The following is a 20,219-nucleotide window of genomic DNA, read 5'->3' as shown; positions in this document are numbered from 1 at the left end:
CTGTTTTTGTTTATTAGTTTTAGCATGAGGAGCGACATATGGAGAGTTTGTGTAGAGCAGCCGGGTCTGTCTGGCACAAACATGCTGAAAATTACGCAGCATTTTTCCCATAATCAGAGGCGCCATGCTTGCAGCACAATACGGCAGGATAGTAGGGTGGGGTCTGCTGGGCGGTCCTTGTAGTGAGGAGAACAGCTTATCCAATCGAAAACCGCGGAATGATTCCAAACGTCAGACTGACGGGAGATTGGCCAATAGGGCGCAGCAGCCACCGGCGCCGGGTCTTCCCTTGCATATATACCCCTGTCCATCCTCATGTGCGCCATTATCTCTTACATCGACCCCATAACAGTCGAATTGTAAGACTGCTTGTCGAGGAGCTTCTGCCAACCTCCACCGCGACTATAACATAACAAAATGGTAAGAACTTTTAAAAAAGCTTTGTTAACAGGCCATACTTGAGGCACACTTAAAAAAAAAAGAAGGTGGGTGTGATTTGTAAGTTGAGCTCTTATAACGGAGGGTTGCTTTACCTTTAAATGAAAAGTGGGATTTAAAACTGTGTGGCTGATTTTGCTATATAGATATTCAATTTCTTGCAGTGTAGTGTGGAGGTTTTAGTCCCAGCTTGAGATGGGGAGATGCTCTGACGCCTTTCAATTGGGGGACGTGGCGGGCAGACCGAACAAAAGAGGTTTTCAGGGGTGGACAGAGGGAATAATGGAGGCTTCGGTCCAGCTGGTGACTCTGCGGTATTTTATTCTCTCACTGGCATGACAAAAGCCCCGATCATCACTAGTCGTGACCGCGACGGGCTGTAAGGGTAATTCACGGCACTGGCAGGGAGAATGGCATTAAGCTGTATCAGCTTAAAAAGAATGCCCCACACCCACAGTAACCCAATCCTTAGGGAAAACTGGATGAAAATGCCCTGTCAGCGCGGCAAGCCATTAAAAATGCATGCAAGTAACGGACTCTCCCGGGCTGATAGTTACCGCACTGATGCACAGCCAGCCACCTAGCAGATGTACAGCCGGCAACCTAGTAGTATTTTCTGTTATAACGGTTTAGTTTCAGTGATGAGACGAAATTAGTGGCATTAACATATAGACAGACCTAACACTGAATTAAAATGATCAATTCTCTGATGGCAAAGATGGCGCTGGAAGCGTAACTTGGGGGGGGCAAAAACCGCATTTTGGGGCTAAACCGGCAAACTTTTGAGCCATTTTTCCACATTTGACTGGTGGTTCAACGCATGCAGTTATTATGCTGTAAAATCAATACCCTAGGCATTACCATTATGGCTGCCTTGCTTCCTTGACTAAACTTTTCTCCTTTAACGGCTCAACCTTTTCTAATATTCACGCTTCCCAACGAATTTCAACGGCCCCGACGTCATCGGTTGTCAGAGTGAAGGGTTTGTCGCATAGCAACGCGGTTCCGGACACAATCCAGTGCACCTGTTGGGCGGGAAAAAAATAAGACTAGTTGTTGCTAATAAAAGAACATGTTTGGATCAGTAAAAGTGACTCTCACCCAAAACAACTGAATGAAGAAAAACACTTTTTGTACTTTTTTTGTTTGCACTACAAATGAATACATTTACAGCTAAATTAACCCCCCCCCCCCTTTATCGCTTTGTTTTCTTCTCTCCACAGCGTGAGTGTATCTCCATCCACGTTGGTCAGGCTGGTGTCCAGATCGGCAATGCCTGCTGGGAGCTTTACTGCCTGGAACATGGGATCCAGCCGGACGGACAGATGCCCAGTGACAAGACCATTGGAGGAGGAGACGATTCCTTCAACACCTTCTTCAGCGAGACTGGAGCTGGAAAGCACGTCCCCAGAGCTGTTTTTGTGGACCTGGAGCCCACTGTCATCGGTAAGTGTCATCACCGCTCGCTGAACAATAATTCAAGCAAATTAACATGAAAATACCTTTGAAGTGTAGCTAATGTAATGTCCTTGTTTGCATAGATGAGGTACGCACTGGGACCTACCGCCAGCTGTTTCACCCTGAGCAGCTGATCACAGGCAAGGAGGATGCTGCCAATAACTACGCCCGTGGACATTACACCATCGGCAAAGAGATCATTGACCTGGTTCTGGACAGGATCCGCAAACTGGTGGGCTAAATTTACAGCAGCTTGTTTCAACTTTATCTTCAGAAAGACAAATTAAATAAAATAATCACTGGTTGTCATCTCCTCTCTCTCCTCAGGCTGATCAGTGCACTGGTCTTCAGGGCTTTCTGGTGTTCCACAGCTTCGGCGGTGGCACCGGCTCTGGTTTCACCTCCCTGCTGATGGAGCGTCTGTCTGTCGACTATGGCAAGAAGTCCAAGCTGGAGTTCTCCATCTACCCAGCTCCCCAGGTGTCCACTGCTGTGGTGGAGCCCTACAACTCCATCCTGACCACCCACACCACCCTAGAGCACTCTGACTGTGCCTTCATGGTAGATAATGAGGCCATCTACGATATCTGCCGTAGGAACCTCGATATCGAGCGTCCTACTTACACCAACCTGAACAGGCTGATCGGTCAGATTGTGTCCTCCATCACTGCTTCCCTCCGCTTTGATGGTGCCCTCAATGTTGATCTGACAGAGTTCCAGACCAACTTGGTGCCATACCCCCGTATCCACTTCCCCCTGGCCACCTATGCTCCAGTCATCTCTGCAGAGAAGGCTTACCACGAGCAGCTCTCCGTGGCTGAGATCACAAACGCCTGCTTTGAGCCAGCCAATCAGATGGTGAAATGTGACCCTCGTCACGGCAAGTACATGGCCTGCTGCCTGCTGTACCGTGGTGATGTGGTGCCCAAAGATGTCAATGCTGCCATTGCCACCATCAAAACCAAGCGCACCATCCAGTTTGTGGACTGGTGCCCCACTGGTTTCAAGGTTGGCATCAACTACCAGCCCCCCACTGTGGTTCCTGGTGGAGATCTGGCCAAGGTCCAGAGGGCTGTGTGCATGCTGAGCAACACCACTGCTATTGCAGAGGCCTGGGCTCGGCTCGACCACAAGTTCGATCTGATGTACGCTAAGCGTGCCTTTGTTCACTGGTACGTGGGTGAGGGTATGGAGGAGGGAGAGTTCTCCGAGGCCAGAGAGGACATGGCAGCTCTGGAGAAGGATTATGAGGAGGTGGGAGTCGACTCCATTGAGGGTGAGGGAGAGGAGGAAGGAGAGGAGTATTGAAAGGGACCTGAAGGCATTAGTTAAAAAGGAAATATTTGACTAAAATGTCTCCTTTAAAGCATTCCAAATACAAATGTTTTGTCATTTTGGCTGTTCAGTTCTAAACCCTTGGAAATGTCAAGTTTGGCTATGCTCTAAATAAAACCTCTGTGATGAAAAACTGTTTAACTGTTTGTCTTTTAAATATTCAGTGATATTCAAAATGATTTTTTCAGAATGATTTTTAAATATTCAGAAACTTTATGACATATTAGTCATGAGTAAGTAGCATAAAAATGTTTGAATCATGTAATTTAAGATGTTTCAAATTCATATGTTTTTAAACATGCATGTAAAAAGCTGATTAGTTTTCTCAATAGCGTTCCAATCTTTTTTCTTGTAATCGATACATAAATCCTACAGCCGTGTTTATAAATACTGTTCATAAATACAGATTTTAAATATTAGTGTGAACCATTGCTTGAAGTTTCAATATTTAAAGTCAAGCTAAGAAAATCAGTTTTCAGCAGGTGTTTAAAATTCACCTGCTGAATATCTGAGTGATTCAGCCGACCTGAATGACAAAGGAAGACTCTTTCAAAGCTTAGGTACGACAACTGTAATAGCACCAGCCCATGTGTGACCCACCTGCCACAAACTTTAATACAAAAGCAGTAAATTTAGGTCAAGTAATGAATAATATCATAAACTAACCACCTTTGATTAAGTTTTTATATAAATAAATATGTTTATGTAAATATATAACTTGGCTGTTGCCCGCTTGCAGTACCTTTAGGGTCCACCAGGGGGCCCCAGCCCACAGTTTAGGAATCCTTGCACTGTGATAAATCTTTTGACCGTAATGAGGATCCTGAGGTTTACAATGCGGTCTTCAAAATTAAGCTGTAAAATAGTATGAACTGTTAAACTGAAACCTTCAACTCACAATAGATCCACGGTGTGAGACTGGAAGGAGACACAAACCCAGCCTGATAGTGTCACAAGCTAGTGTGCTTCTAGTCTCCCAAGCCTGAGGGTTGTGTCAGGAAGTGCACCCGGTGTAAAGTTTGGGCTAAAGCCAATATGTGGATCCATCTGCTGTGACAACCTCATGGAAAATAAGGCTGCAGCCAAAAGTATTCCACTACAACTAAAATAAAAATACTGAATTGGCAGCTGTAGTGAATTACTCTTCAGGTCTGGTAAGTCCACACAGGAACTATAAGATTAAACTATAAGAAGAACCTCAGATGGGCAGCACTCTCACCTGACCTCCTACTTTACTATTGTATCTAATGAAGCCAAGCAACAGCTTATCCTGACCTTATAAAAACATCTGGAGTTACAAAAGGTACAAAGTACATAAATAAGGTTAGGTGAACATTTTTTTTCCAGGATTTTTAGCCCCACAACCTCTGAAGTACAGGAGATATCCACATGAAATGTTCAGGGCTGAAAAGCACATTTATGCTCTGTTACAAACATCAACAAAATACATTTCACACCCACTCCAAGTGGCAAAATCTACAAACAAAATCTTATTTTTGCTCAGAATGATTTTCTATGACTACATTTAAGCATCAGTATCATAGGATATAGTTTCAATATTAAATTTGTGCCAATACCAATGAACTGCTTATGTTTAAAAGTAACAGAAGAAAGCAGCGGTGCCCTGGATGTTTCTTATCTATTTCTGATAATTTGCTTGAGAAAACGTCGGAGTACAATATGTGGGATTGATGGCTGGTCGCATTGAGTTATCATATAAAAGTTCTTCGTTTTTACCTAAAATTTGATACCAGGTTTATCTTTTATAGTCGTGAAAAGGAAAGTTTTTCACAGGATTTTCTAGACCTGTAAAAAAAACTGAGTGAGGTATATGATTCAGTAACTCAGAGAAGCACCTTCAGCAGCAGTAACTTGGAAGTAATCATTTTCCGTATGACTCGATTGGTGTCTTGATTCAATATGGAGGGATTTTGGTCCACTCGTCTTTATTACAGTGCTTCATTGGTAATTTAGGTTAGCAGGTATTTGTTATTGCACAGCTTTTTAAAAATCCCACCATAGCATTTCCAGTAGGTAGAGACCTTGACTTAAACTGGACCACTGCAAAATTTGGATTCTTTTCTTCTTCAGCCATTTTCATATAGATTTGCTGCTGTGTTTGGGAACTTTGTTCTGCTGCATGACCCAGTTTCAGTCAAGCCCAGCTGTCAGACAGACGGCCTTACATCTGACTCTAGAATACTTTGATATACTGAGGAGCTCATGGGCGACTCAATAACTGCAAGGCGCCCAGGTCCTGTGGCTGCAAAAAAAGCCCAAATCATCACTCCTCCACCGCCGTGCTGACAGTTAATATTTGTGCTGATTTACTCTTTTTACCAAATACGATTGTGTGCATCGTAGCCAAACATCTCCACTTTGGTCTTGTTTGTCCAAAGGGCTGTTACAGTTCAGATACTAACATAAGCTGTGATGTCGTGTTCTTTTTTAGAGACCATGGCAGCCCCTTCCAAACAATCTGTAGTTTTTCAATTTTTGTTAAATGAATGATGTGTCGTTCATCTGAGGTTGCATTTACCTGCTTTTAAGACCTCGTCTTATCACCCAATATGTAAAGCCTCAAGCGTGATTTATGGTCCTAGTAACGTGTCTGTCTGTGTACAGTGGATGAAAAGGGGTTTTTACATACCACTAATGTGTTTCCAACTGCACATCACTGAATTGAGTGCTGAATGACTTACAAATGGGCCGGAATGGAGGAGGGAGCAACAGCGGACTGGGAAAGGATGAAGCATAAAACGAATGTTAAAGATAAAAAATTAAAGCATGAAAAGTACAAACAGTGGCTGCGGTGGACAGTTTTCAATACTTATTTCCTCTTCAGATCCTTGCACGTTATCACGTTGCTGTTCTCAGCAGATGGCTGATGGACCAACAAACAAGAGTAGCACACAGACCGGCTGTAACACATATTTTTCACACTGCCTCCATCAACAGCAAACACTCTCAGCATTCCATAACTACCTGCCTACCTGCCTTCCCACTATCACAGCTCAAGCATAAAACAAGCATTAGAACTTTCAAGAGTCTATTTTCTTTTTTGGCATGATTGCATTACAGACAAATTGTACATAAAGTAATTATTCTGATGAAAAAGGATTCCTGTTAGTGTTATAGGGATTAATACTGATGTTAAGATGTCGAGCTCATTTTTAACCGTTTATATTCTGTTTTATCTACAGTGATTTATCATATCCTATAACATAACATGTTTGTAGTGGCTGTCCTGTGAGGAATACATACCTCCAAAACAGCTTTTATTGAGCTCAGAAAAGCAGCTCAACTACTTGATTAAAGGATTAAAAAGCATAATAAAATATATCGATACATAAAAATTACAGCTGAATTAAAAGGCTTGAGCACTGTGTGACATGGTTAACTGTCAGTATTCACAGGAGGATTACAAATATTAATGAAAAAGTAAGTTTGAGATACTAATACTAATCTGAAAGAGTTTGTGGAGCCTTTGTCTGCTCAGTTTATTAAACAGCAAGAAGCGACTGTGCCACAAGATGGCAGTATAATACAGGGTAGACGCAGACACTTTGCTTTCACTTTGGGACATTTTAATTTCTGCCTGCCTATTTTTTTTATTTTATTTAACTGAACTACTGAACTGAACTAACTGAACAAAGCACTGCTTACTTTGCTTTGCTTTGCTTGCTCTGACACAACACCACTGCTGTAGCTGTGACTTCTTCTGGGTCAAAATAAAATTCTAGCCCTTTTTCACTTGCCTTTAAAATTTGAGATTTGTGGAATAGGGGTTGTAAATGTAATTGTAATTTTAAACAGAACTTAGATGTGATTTTCAGGCTTGACATTTTCACGTTTTCTCCCTTTAAAAGTAATGAAGACTCACTGAAAAGGCAAAAATGCAACTTAGAAGACATCATCTTAAAATACCTAAATTTAGGCTTGGGACCTAAATATTCATATAGTATAAAAATATTTTACATGCATTTCATTAAATATGCTAATAGTAAAAATATCAGCTCATTCCTAAAGTGGTCAGATGGGATTTTTTTCAGTAGAGTTGTATATTGATTTTCAGTCTTTTAGGCTTGCTACCCTTGACAAAGAAGCAGTGTCTTGGAGCCATTTCAGATAGTAGTTTTCTCTAAGCTCAGACATTTTTATTCAATTTGCCAGTTTTTAAGCATGCTTTTTCTTCTTTTGTCTACCACTTGTCCAGTTCCTATAATTGTTTTAAAAACACATTTGCTAAATATTCAGCTAACTCTATGGGAATCACCTGTTGGTGATAAATACCATATTATATCTGTCTAAGTGAAAATCATTGGCATTTTATTCCCCCACTGAAACTGGAACAAATAATAAGTGAGTTACTTCGATATGCTTGAATCCTCACAGGTCAGTTTTAAGTGGGTTAATAAACAAACAGAAATTCCTCTGAAATTGATCAGGTATTTGTATTTGTTGTAACTGTTGCTCCCCTATTGGCCAACTGGATAAATAAAGGAAAATAAGGTACATGGACCGGACTGAATGTGAGTGAAAAAAACAGCCAGTGCCCAAAGAAAAACTTTGAAAGACCTTCAGGAAAGTCTGGAGAATTATTGCTCAAGCTCTAGGAGAACTATTGTTACTTAAAAAAAATCTACAAGAAGCCCAGCTCAGGGGAAACAAAGCAAAGAAAAAAAAGAATGGCTCAAGACTTAATATAGACTTAATGTAATATTACCCTCCATGTTTACTTTTTGTGTAAGTCAGTATGTTTGTGTTTTTACTTTGTCAGGCTTCTGGTTTTGTGGAAAGAAGAAAAAGCTGCTGTTTTGAAATGTGTTCTATAAATAAATCTTGCTTGTGACTCTTTGGGCCCCGAGCACCAGGTTGGGAGACATAAATCGACATTGTTTAGAGGTACACAGATATTTAAAAACAAGCCCGCAGCACCAAAATGATTCAGGTCTGGTTAAGTAATAATGTCATATTTGATGACAAGTTTTTTTTTTCTTACAAAAGGTTTTTTTTTTTTTGTTTTAAATTTTGCTGACAATAATGCTGCCCTTATTTTTGAGGGAGTCTATCGGAGTGGATTTCTAAGTGTCATTTTCTTTATTTGAATACTTCTCCCAACACTCTATATTGTCCTCATAATACTCACTGAATGTCATTTAACTAAATAAAGCAGGACTGTGGAACTCAAGGTATATCCCACCCTCCAAGATGCAAGTCTCACCATTCTGTAGCCGGGATGAATCTCCTCCAGGCACTTGTACATAAAACCGGCACGTATAGAATCACCAGTTATATTAAAAAACCGCCTAAAACCTTAATTTGCTTCCAAATAGGGGTTAAAAAAGTTTTTTTCCTCGTGAAAACGTATCTTTTTCTCTGTTTACTTTAATTGCCATGTCATTGTATTCTATTTTTATCTTATTGTATATTTATTTTATTTTATTCTACTGTATATAGTATTTTATTTTATTCTATTCTGTACAGTTGTGTACTGTATTTATTCTTATTGTATCCTAATTTTTGCCTCATAACTTTTGCACTGTCCACTTCCTGCTGTGACAAAACAAATTTCCCACGTGTGGGACTAATAAAGGTTATCTTATCTTATCTTATCTTATCTTATCTTATCTTATCTTATCTTATCTTATGTCTTTCTCTTACAATGTATCCGATCATATTTGGTAGATGCTGTAAAGTATGAGTGAAAACAGACAATAAAAACTTAAATGTGAAATCACTGGGGGGAAAAAAGCACAGTTCCTGCCTGAAACACACTGCTGGCAGCTGGGATTGCCTCACCTTCCTGAAAAGTTTGTGCCGTGTCAGGCTGAACGTGACGCTTACAATCTAACCAATAGGAATAGGGCTCGTGTGACGTAACCCAATCAGATTCAGCGGAGCGTTTCCGGCGGGTGAGCGAGTATAAAACGCCCCGCCCAGAGGCAACGCGTCAGTTGCCTCTTACACGGGACTCATAAAGGCCTATTTGTGGGAGCTAACGGTTTTCTCGCTTCCTATTCCTCATTTTAATCCTGAAACTTATCAACACAAGGAAACATGGTGAGTGTCAAGTTTTTTTTTTGTCTTTTCCTACAATTAAGTTCAAACTGAAGTTATATCACGTGGTAGCCGGTAATTCAAAGCAGCTGAAAGGGTCGTTAAGTTCAGTCGTTACTTTAATAGCTATAAGAAGTTATCATTTCAGGCTGCTAACCAACCCCAGTGTTCAACAGACATTTAATGTATTTTTGGTGTAGCGTGACGAGGCACAGCCCAAATTCAAGTTCAGCCCCGTCTGTCTGTTTCCGGCTTTTCATGCGCACATTGACCTAGTTGGCAAAGGTCAGCCTGCAGCATTCCTCTGATTAGCGCCTCTCTGAAGAGGCCCGGCCTTTGTGAAATTGAAGCCACAGACTCAGCAAACAGAAGCAGCTCACTTAAAGTTTTATGGGGTTTTTTGTGTCTTTTGTTTGGTTTGATGTGAAAATGTTTGTTCTCGACACAAAAGATTTGCTTGTTGCTTTGCTTGATGTACATGTGATATTTCTAAAGGGCTCAGATGTTATCAGCCTCAGGGGAGTCATGACTGTGGCATCCCACTGCTAACAAAGAGCCTTATTTATTTTCTTCTTCCTCATGTCTCACATTAGTTCCAGAGACGGCCTCAACATGTGATGAGTAGCTTTCAGCTACTATTGGGATTAAAAAATTAGAATGGATGACAAATGAATGACTTTTTTTTTTTTTTTTTTCCCCTCTCCACAGCGTGAGTGTATCTCAGTGCACGTTGGTCAGGCTGGTGTCCAGATCGGCAATGCCTGCTGGGAGCTTTACTGCCTGGAACATGGGATCCAGCCGGATGGACAGATGCCCAGTGACAAGACCATTGGAGGAGGAGACGATTCCTTCAACACCTTCTTCAGCGAGACTGGAGCTGGAAAGCACGTCCCCAGAGCTGTTTTTGTGGACCTGGAGCCCACTGTCATCGGTAAGTGTCATCACCGCTCGCTGAACGCTAATGTAGGAAAATGAAAAAATCTTTAAAGTAATGTTGTTTGCATAGATGAGGTGCGTAGTGGTACCTACCGCCAGCTGTTCCACCCTGAGCAGCTGATAACAGGCAAGGAGGATGCTGCCAATAACTACGCCCGTGGACATTACACCATCGGCAAAGAGATCATTGACCTGGTTCTGGACAGGATCCGCAAACTGGTGGGTGAATTCAAAGCAGCTAGTATAAATTGTATATACGAATTAAATTATTGAACGACGTAACTCATGCCTGGTTGTCATCTCTTCCTCTCTGTCCTCAGGCTGATCAGTGCACTGGTCTTCAGGGCTTCCTGGTGTTTCACAGCTTCGGCGGTGGCACCGGCTCTGGTTTCACCTCCCTGCTGATGGAGCGTCTGTCTGTCGACTACGGCAAGAAGTCCAAGCTGGAGTTCTCCATCTACCCAGCTCCCCAGGTGTCCACCGCTGTGGTGGAGCCCTACAACTCCATCCTGACCACCCACACCACCCTAGAGCACTCTGACTGTGCCTTCATGGTAGATAACGAGGCCATCTACGATATCTGCCGTAGGAACCTCGATATCGAGCGTCCTACTTACACCAACCTGAACAGGCTGATCAGTCAGATTGTGTCCTCCATCACTGCTTCCCTCCGCTTTGATGGTGCCCTCAATGTTGATCTGACAGAGTTCCAGACCAACTTGGTGCCATACCCCCGTATCCACTTCCCCCTGGCCACCTATGCTCCAGTCATCTCTGCAGAGAAGGCTTACCACGAGCAGCTAACTGTATCTGAGATCACAAACGCTTGCTTTGAGCCAGCCAATCAGATGGTGAAATGTGACCCTCGCCACGGCAAGTACATGGCCTGCTGCCTGCTGTTCCGTGGTGACGTGGTGCCCAAAGATGTCAACGTTGCCATTGCCGCCATCAAAACCAAACGCACCATCCAGTTTGTGGACTGGTGCCCCACTGGTTTCAAGGTTGGCATCAACTACCAGCCCCCCACTGTGGTTCCTGGTGGAGATCTGGCCAAGGTCCAGAGGGCTGTGTGCATGCTGAGCAACACCACTGCTATTGCAGAGGCCTGGGCTCGGCTCGACCACAAGTTCGATCTGATGTACGCTAAGCGTGCCTTTGTTCACTGGTACGTGGGTGAGGGTATGGAGGAGGGAGAGTTCTCCGAGGCCAGAGAGGACATGGCAGCTCTGGAGAAGGATTATGAGGAGGTGGGAACTGATAGCTTGGGAGAGGATGATGAGGGAGAAGAGTATTAAATGACTTAATGTTCCTGTACCATTTATTGCTGTCATAAATAAAGTTTGTTCAATGACTGCAATTTGTCTTTTTCTTTTTAAAATACTATAAAGGGCACTGGATATCAAATTCTCAAAATTTGAATTTCAGTTATTAGAGCTTAATCTAACTTGTGTGGAATTAAAGTGCTCACATGATGCTGTAATACTTTCTGGTACGCACCACTTTAGAAGCCAAAAATCTGCAAAGCCCATGCATCACACAAAGGGTTGAGCCTTTCTTTTAGGTCAGAACAATCATAATGTTAACCTTTCAAAATTCCCCACTTAATAAAGATCTCATAACTTGATTTCACATTTTTCATCTCATCAGCATCCATCTGTAGAGGCTCTACATCCCAAACCCTGCAAGACCCACTGTGGTTTCATATAATCTAACAGGTGTCTCGTGTGGTCACTAACAGTGTTTGAAAGTCTAGTCACTTGGGGGCAGTGATGCTCCACAGATGTTCTGAATCAACATGTTGAAGCTGATCCACACTCGCGTTGTTAGTGCTCCACTTGTTTTATCCATTTCAGTTCATGATTTGGAGGTGTTCATTTCCCAGTGAGGTACAGTGCTTCTCATTACTGAAGTGGCAGTCCAGGCTTATGCCCACAAAAGTCACTGTGCACCTCAGCTGAATTCTACCGATACACCTCAACTATAAGTTATGCCAGTTCATACAGTTTTGTAATGAAACTTAAACAATCACGTAACTGATAAGTTATTGCAGTGTGAGTTCAGTTTAATTACAGTTTACAGTGAATCGTGTTAACCACCATGACCGATGAGGACAATAAGCAGATGGGTCAGACTTTGAAGTACCCCTCACATCTATAAAACAATAAAGGTGCCATTCATCAGGTCGTACAGCTATTTTTAAAGCATGACCGTTTGAAAATTGCAAAACAAAATGGAAATGTGTCGAGGATACTGTGAGCACAGTCAAATGTTTTAGTGAGTGGTGTACTCTGGAAAAAAATTCTCTCCCATTTGTCTCCAGCTTTGTCTCCGCATGTAATCTGAGACAGATATGTTTGCCCTCTCATAACTTTGCCTATATTTTTCTATGTGTATAAGGTTTAAAACATGCATCTTTTTTATGATGATTATTTATTTTTAATGGAATAACAAAGTGACTTCAGCCAAATGCCCCCGTTCATATTGTCTGCTGCCACCTCTGCTCATACCTCCAGTATTTCTATAGGATGGATGAGAAATAAAAAATAGAAAAGCAGAAAATAGCCCAGATTTCAGAGACTCCAAGTAATAGAAAGGATTTAAAAGATGAATTCCAATGGCAATTTTCGCTTTATGGACTTTAACATTTTTCTAATAAAATGGTGCATTATTTCCTTTTATACTGTCATGTATATCCCCGACACTGCAATATAAGTTTGTCAGGAACTGTAAGAGATGAAATATTGTCAAGTATAGAAAACTGAATGTCAGCAGCCTCATACAACTTATTTCTTATTAAACCTGTGAAATGGACGTGTAACGCCATCAAAAAGAGGCCTAAAGGCAGAATGTGGGGTAACCAAAATGTAGGTTATACAGTAATTGATTCATCATCATGCAGGAAATGTCATGCTGCCAATAATGGCAACAGCACCCTGCCACCTGGCATTCCTTCCCCTCGGTGAACCCCTGCTTGACAAGAGGCCAAAATCTGATTCCACACTGTATGTCCTGATAAGTTAGATCGTCCACCAGCCAAGGACATCTGCGTTGAGAGAAGCCCTTCATGCAGGGGCAGTGCCAGAGCATAAGCACTGGGCGGGAACCTAACTTTCACAGGGGTGGATTTGGCTCACATCAATTTACTGTTTCAAGTCCATTATGTGCAGGAGGTTATTATAGGTACTAAAAGTGAAGTAAAAACTGAAACTAGGTGTTAGAAAAAGAATGAACTGAAACAAAAATACAAACTAAAAAGAAGGTTAACTAAAATGATAATGCACTTACAAGATTAACTAAAATAAAATAAACACTAAATCTTATTTTTGGTCTTTGATGAGGTCAAATTTGTAAATCAGTTTATTGAGACAAGGATGTCTACATAACCTGAAAATGTTTATATACGCATTAAAATATAAAGCTAACAGTGAAACTGAATATTTTCAATTAATAAAAATGAAACAGAATGACTCAATCTGCTGTGGAAACTAAAATTAATTGAACTAAAAATTAATACAAATAAAAGAAACATGTAACTCTGATGTTCAAAGCTATACTTGTAGTCACGTAACAGATCCATAAAAGAGAGGTTATAAACAAAGATGCAAAGCAGAAAAACCCGGTGGATTTACATTACATTTAAAACAGCAGGTCTACTGCAGGAGGCTTTAATAAACTTCTAATTTGGCCACATTTACAGGCTACACAACAAATGTAACTTTAAACTATCTGACGAACAGATATTCTTAACTACAAGCATTCAAGTGGCTAAATTAATTCACCACATACTTGAAAAGTTGGAGTCACACTGCAGAATTTCTCACCCCATTTTTATTTATTTTTCGATTGTCTTGCCAGATCATGCACTAAAGCTGCATGACCTGACGGATGACTGTTTTTACTATAGCTCCAAAGACAAAGTGTAGGATCAGTGTCTTCAGTCATACTAGTGATCTTTATGACTGTATTAGCACTAAGCCTGAGCTTTGATATTTTTTTACTGGAGTAACTTAGTGCAGATGTTTATTTTAAGTTCTTTCAACCATAAAACCTATTTAAATAGTTTGGAAAGTGTATCGGTAACATTCAGATGATGGGGAACAAAGACCTTTTTAAACATACCTGAACCAGCAAATGAGGCGATTTCCATAACCTGTTTTCTCACATCCTTGTTGCTGTTTTTCAACCTCATCTAGCTTCTTTTCCAGGCAATAACCCAATTACCCAATCTGCATCATTAGTACCTTTCCACTGAATTTCCAACCTTTTCACATAATCTTGAACAACAGCCACAATGGCAGTATTATTGCCCATCTTTAGTTTCACACCTGCGTGCTGTGGGTATCTCTGTTAGAAGAGGAGTGAGAAGGTGGCTGAAGTCAGCCTGGAACAAAAAAAATCAGCAAAATTCAAGGTTTGGTGACTAATCAACTTCCAACATCCTTTTCTCTAGCTCAAGGCTATTATTTAAAACCGCTCTGGATCAGAGCTTTTAGTTGAGGTTTGAGGTAGAGGTGCACACAAACCTGAGAATAGAAGTTCCAGATCCCACTATCAGGACTCCTTTTTTCCGCTCCTGGCATCTCTTGGACAACTTAATGCAAAACCTTCTGGTTGGACGAATCAGTGTTCTTTGCAAATAGGTGGCAAGTGACCAGATCCATTAAGCCCAGATGTTAGATCTTCATAATGTTTCTTTATAATTCTGAAGTCGATAAAAGCCAAATGTTCATATGAAAGTGTAACATATCCATTCTTCATATAATGAAAAAGCCCTAACAAGTTGTTAAAACCATTTTGTACTCCACAAATATTTAAGAAATCGTAAGAAAGCACCTGCAGAAATCTCCACCCTACCGTCTGGTCCATTTTAACCAATAGGCGCAGGTCTCATGCGACATCAAACCAATCAGATCCAGCAGACCGTTTCCGGAGGATCTACGGTTATAAAAACCACCGTGTAGCAGGAGCTGGTCATTTATCTCTTACACAGGATTCATAAAAGCCTGTTTGTAGGAATTAACTAATTTCTCCTCCTTTTCCTCATTTCGGCTCTGAAACTTCTTGACTTCAGGAAACATGGTGAGTAAATTTTTTTTCTCTTATTAAGTGTCGATTTAATCAAAAATCATTACTGAAATAGTCAATAATCAGGTGGCAGACCGTTAACTGAGATATAAATTTCACACTGTTAACCAGACTACGCTGTCCTGACAGTACTTTTGGTGCGATATGACAGGACACATCCAAAATTCAAGTTATTTGCTTGTGTCCGTTTCCGGCTTCTTGTGCGCGCACTGAGCCAGTTGTCAACAGGTCATCCTGCTTTCAGGCTGAAGCATTCCCATGACTAACAACTCTTTGAAGGATCCTGGCCTTTATGAACCTGCGGCCGCAGACTACAAACAAACCAACTCACTTGAAGCTCAATTGTTCTTCTTCTTCTCATGTCTTTAATGTTTTTGGGCGTGTATGGGCTACTTTTTTGTAAAGAAGTCTTTCATTGTCTACAGCTGTGTTTGCTTTGCTGAACTCTGATGTGCACTTGTTTGTTCTTGACACAAAAGTTTGTCTTGTCCTGGCTCACATGCGACATATTTCTAAAGGGTTGTTAGTTCAGAGCGTAAAAGGCCTCAGGTGACCACATGAGTAGCGGACAGGCTATGTAAATTGGAGTAGCGATTTCGGACTATAGAAAGCGGCAAATAGCGGGCGGAATTTTTAAGATCCCACACATTCTGAACGTCCTGAATCTGTCGCCATCTCCTGTAGATTGCGCTCGCCACAGCGACCATAGCGCGCGGGTGCGCTCCCCAAATACGCAAACAGATGCGCACACGTTGCCATCTATCCGTCTCTCTCCCGTGATCGATGTGATCTCTTTCCAGTGTTTGCCTGCTAATTTATGACGAAAATGTTTCTGATGTAAGACGGTCTAAAGAAAGTTAAAGCTGAGACAAAACCAAAAACTGATGTCACTACTGAAGAGTGACAGACCGGAGGATGTACTGCAGACCATGTTCTCCAACCTTTGATTTAGTTGGTTCTACAAAACCTAAAGCCTGAGCCGGAGATGATTATCAGACAGTGGTTATGATCCTTCTGCAGGGTCTGTGAGTGCTTACACAACAGGCAAGTTTGGTGCATCATTTGACTCTTCTGCACCAAAATGGATTAGTTGAGCACCGACTTCTCAAATCAGATGCAAATGATAGAAAAAATAAAGCTGACTTTCCTGAATACAGGCAAATTTCTGTAACTGGTCCTTTGTTGGTAGGATGTGGTTTAGCAGGTTGCGTATAAAAGGTGTTACTTCAGAAGAAAAATGACATCAGTGATGCATTCAACATCCCTTAAACCAAAACTCTAAACATAACCTGGCCTGACTTCCGCATAAGTTACCTTTGCGATGTAATTAGGTTAAGAGAGCTATGCAAGTGACAGTGAAAACTCTGACTTCAAGTTCAACTTGGCTCGCTAAAGCATTAACCGTGTTAAGAATTCTCTCAAGTGTGATTCATTTGTTGCAAGGGACAAATTACATAGCTGACTGATGGAACGATTAAATATTTTTAATGTTCTATACTAAAATTCCAGTATTGCTGAAATCACAGTCCTAAATCACGAAGTCATATTCCCCCAGGTAACTTTACGTTAGTTGAAGAGCAGGTCGAACAATGTAATTTTTGGATAATAAGTCAAAAATGAGGTCACCAAATAAATGGCTTTTCCATCTCACTTCCACAGCGTGAGTGTATCTCAGTGCACGTTGGTCAGGCTGGTGTCCAGATCGGCAATGCCTGCTGGGAGCTTTACTGCCTGGAACATGGGATCCAGCCGGACGGACAGATGCCCAGTGACAAGACCATTGGAGGAGGAGACGATTCCTTCAACACTTTCTTCAGTGAGACTTGTTCTGGAAAACACGTCCCCAGAGCTGTTTTTGTGGACCTGGAGCCCACTGTCATCGGTAAGTGTCATCACCGCTCGCTGAACAATAATGTAGGAAAATTAAAACATCGTTAAAGCAAAACTAACGTAATGTTGTTTGCATAGATGAGGTGCGTAGTGGTACCTACCGCCAGCTGTTCCACCCTGAGCAGCTGATCACAGGCAAGGAGGATGCTGCCAATAACTACGCCCGTGGACATTACACCATCGGCAAAGAGATCATTGACCTGGTTCTGGACAGGATCCGCAAACTGGTGGGTGAATTCAAAGCAGCTAGTATAAAATGTATACACGAATTAAATTATTGAACGACGTAACTCATGCCTGGTTGTCATCTCTTCCTCTCTGTCCTCAGGCTGATCAGTGCACTGGTCTTCAGGGCTTCCTGGTGTTTCACAGCTTCGGCGGTGGCACCGGCTCTGGTTTCACCTCCCTGCTGATGGAGCGTCTGTCTGTTGACTACGGCAAGAAGTCCAAGCTGGAGTTCTCCATCTACCCAGCTCCCCAGGTGTCCACCGCTGTGGTGGAGCCCTACAACTCCATCCTGACCACCCACACCACCCTAGAGCACTCTGACTGTGCCTTCATGGTAGATAATGAGGCCATCTACGATATCTGCCGTAGGAACCTCGATATCGAGCGTCCTACTTACACCAACCTGAACAGGCTGATCGGTCAAATTGTGTCCTCCATCACTGCTTCCCTCCGCTTTGATGGTGCCCTCAATGTTGATCTGACAGAGTTCCAGACCAACTTGGTGCCATACCCCCGTATCCACTTCCCCCTGGCCACCTATGCTCCAGTCATCTCTGCAGAGAAGGCTTACCACGAGCAGCTCTCGGTGGCTGAGATCACAAATACTTGCTTTGAGCCAGCCAATCAGATGGTGAAATGTGACCCTCGCCACGGCAAGTACATGGCCTGCTGCCTGCTGTTCCGTGGTGACGTGGTGCCCAAAGATGTCAACGTTGCCATTGCCGCCATCAAAACCAAACGCACCATCCAGTTTGTGGACTGGTGCCCCACTGGTTTCAAGGTTGGCATCAACTACCAGCCCCCCACTGTGGTTCCTGGTGGAGATCTGGCCAAGGTCCAGAGGGCTGTGTGCATGCTGAGCAACACCACTGCTATTGCAGAGGCCTGGGCTCGGCTCGACCACAAGTTCGATCTGATGTACGCCAAGCGTGCCTTTGTTCACTGGTACGTGGGTGAGGGTATGGAGGAGGGAGAGTTCTCCGAGGCCAGAGAGGACATGGCAGCTCTGGAGAAGGATTATGAGGAGGTGGGCGCTGACAGCATGGTAGACGACGATGAGGGAGAAGAGTATTAAGTGCTAGCATATTCCTTCTCTTAATCTCTACCATCTAGTTTCATAAAGTTTAATTGAACGCACCATTTGTGCTAATGAATTACAGGATAGTAGAATTTCTTTATAATTTTCAGATTATTCAGTTTTAGCAAAAAACAAAATTCTGTCTTGGCTGGAATCAAATACTTTTATCCAGTGTGTATTTTTTTAACATGACCTAATCTATCTTTACGGATGTTGCCAGCATGGGGACTCATACTCCTTTCTAGTCACTTGAGGGCAGTGATGCTCCACACATGCTGACTCAACACCATGTTGAAGTGCTTGACACTTCAAACTATTGCAGGTACTTCACCTGACCTGAGGCATTAGAATGGTGATATCACAATTAATAGTGTGACAATTCTCCTTTGATCACGGCTCAATTCACACCTCAGTTTTGGCTCAGATCTTGAGCTGGATTATTCAATCTACATTCTGTTCATGGTCTGGCATTAAATTATTTTTTAAATTTACCAAAACAGGTGTATTTATAGTTTTATAACAGAACATTGGGAAGAATACAGAAGTCTTTGGTATGAAAGGTGAGGACATCAGCAACCAGACAAAGAGAACCCACCAGAGAGGAGGAGAGGCTGTGTATATGTGAGGGCACTTGCATTACATATAGCGTTATCTTAGTGGAAACCTATTCTGTTTGATTCATTTTACATTTAATATCACAGAATAAAAGACTTGCTTTGAGTTTTATTTTTCACTTTCCAGTCCAGTGCTCTGTAATAAGGAACTATATGTGAAAGGAATAACAAAAAACAAAAGTCTTTATTGCTGGCAGAACCCCCTCTATCCTGATGTTTGTCCATTTTCTCCATACCTGAACAATTTCCAAATAGACAGTACAATGATCTATTGTGACCGTTTGATTTTTGGTGTAGATTTCAGGATTGTTACACCCATATTTACCATTCGGATGAGGTTTGACATGCCTGACTGAGAACCACCAAGGCCAAACGCTGCCTTGGTTTAAAATTGGGTGTGATATTCACTGTGGCGCAAGGCAGGGACAGAGGGTGTCTCATGCTGGCAGACAGGTGGTGTTTAAAAATACTTTCTTCTTCTGTTACTAGACTGGATTTCTTCAGGGTAATGAATGATGACGAGTACGTTCAAAATCTCAAAGCTAACAGTGGGAGCTGTTACAGATCATCAAAAATAAAAGATTCACAAGTGTAAAAGTTTTTATTTGACTTCAGCTGTATTTCTGCTCTAAAACAGAAAAAATAAAGTGGCTTCCACATTTGCATTGACATTGGTATGAATCATTGAATGCATTGGTAGATTACAGGTAAACCACAATGGGGAATTTCTTAAACTGGTTTTTACTACTTTCAAAACAGTTTTATATGCTTGTAGACTTTTTCACTAGTGGTCTGTGTGTACATTTGCAAACTCAAAGGCAAAAAAAAAGAAAAAAAAAACTGCAGCTAAAACTCTGTTCCTTTTAAATCCTAACTGGGTTAAGAAAATAAAAGCACTCTTCTCAATATAAGACATGGAGTTAAGAATCTTTCTATTTTCCTCCATCTCACAAACATGAGGTAATCTGACTCATTTGGGAAACAAATTTTAGGATTACAACTTCTGATTGTACTAATGAGCCCTCCCCCCAAAATCCTACAACAGAATATTTTGAATGCTGTAAAGATGTGCACTTCAAAAAAGGTACAAAAACACA

The 20,219-nt window shown here is 41.7% G+C and overlaps 3 protein-coding genes across 3 annotated transcripts; all 3 read left to right on the top strand.

Moving 5' to 3' along the window:
* The first annotated feature begins 285 nt into the window (after positions 1–285).
* On the top strand, positions 286–3,367 carry LOC146364891 (tubulin alpha-1A chain). Its single transcript, XM_084918110.1, has 4 exons — positions 286–420; positions 1,662–1,884; positions 1,980–2,128; positions 2,224–3,367. The coding sequence occupies exons 1-4, from the start codon at positions 418–420 to the stop codon at positions 3,202–3,204; spliced, it is 1,356 nt and encodes a 451-aa protein (XP_084774236.1). The 5' UTR covers positions 286–417; the 3' UTR covers positions 3,205–3,367.
* Positions 3,368–9,168: 5,801 nt separating this feature from the next.
* Positions 9,169–11,579, top strand: LOC146364890 (tubulin alpha-1C chain-like). Its single transcript, XM_084918111.1, has 4 exons — positions 9,169–9,294; positions 10,000–10,222; positions 10,298–10,446; positions 10,548–11,579. Exons 1-4 carry the CDS (start codon positions 9,292–9,294, stop codon positions 11,520–11,522), a joined length of 1,350 nt encoding a protein of 449 aa, XP_084774237.1. The 5' UTR covers positions 9,169–9,291; the 3' UTR covers positions 11,523–11,579.
* A 5,392-nt stretch (positions 11,580–16,971) lies between these two features.
* LOC146364889 (tubulin alpha-1C chain-like) lies at positions 16,972–20,215 on the top strand. The gene is made up of 3 exons (XM_084918112.1): positions 16,972–17,194; positions 17,281–17,429; positions 17,531–20,215. The coding sequence occupies exons 1-3, from the start codon at positions 17,074–17,076 to the stop codon at positions 18,503–18,505; spliced, it is 1,245 nt and encodes a 414-aa protein (XP_084774238.1). The 5' UTR covers positions 16,972–17,073; the 3' UTR covers positions 18,506–20,215.
* The last annotated feature ends 4 nt before the right edge of the window (positions 20,216–20,219 follow it).

This window comes from Perissodus microlepis, chromosome 20 (genome assembly GCF_051167445.1).
Source record: "Perissodus microlepis isolate ML-2025 ecotype Zambia chromosome 20, ASM5116744v1, whole genome shotgun sequence".
Classification (NCBI taxonomy): domain Eukaryota; kingdom Metazoa; phylum Chordata; class Actinopteri; order Cichliformes; family Cichlidae; genus Perissodus; species Perissodus microlepis.
Note: the sequence above shows the minus strand (reverse complement) of the source record. Positions and strands in the feature narration are given on the sequence as shown.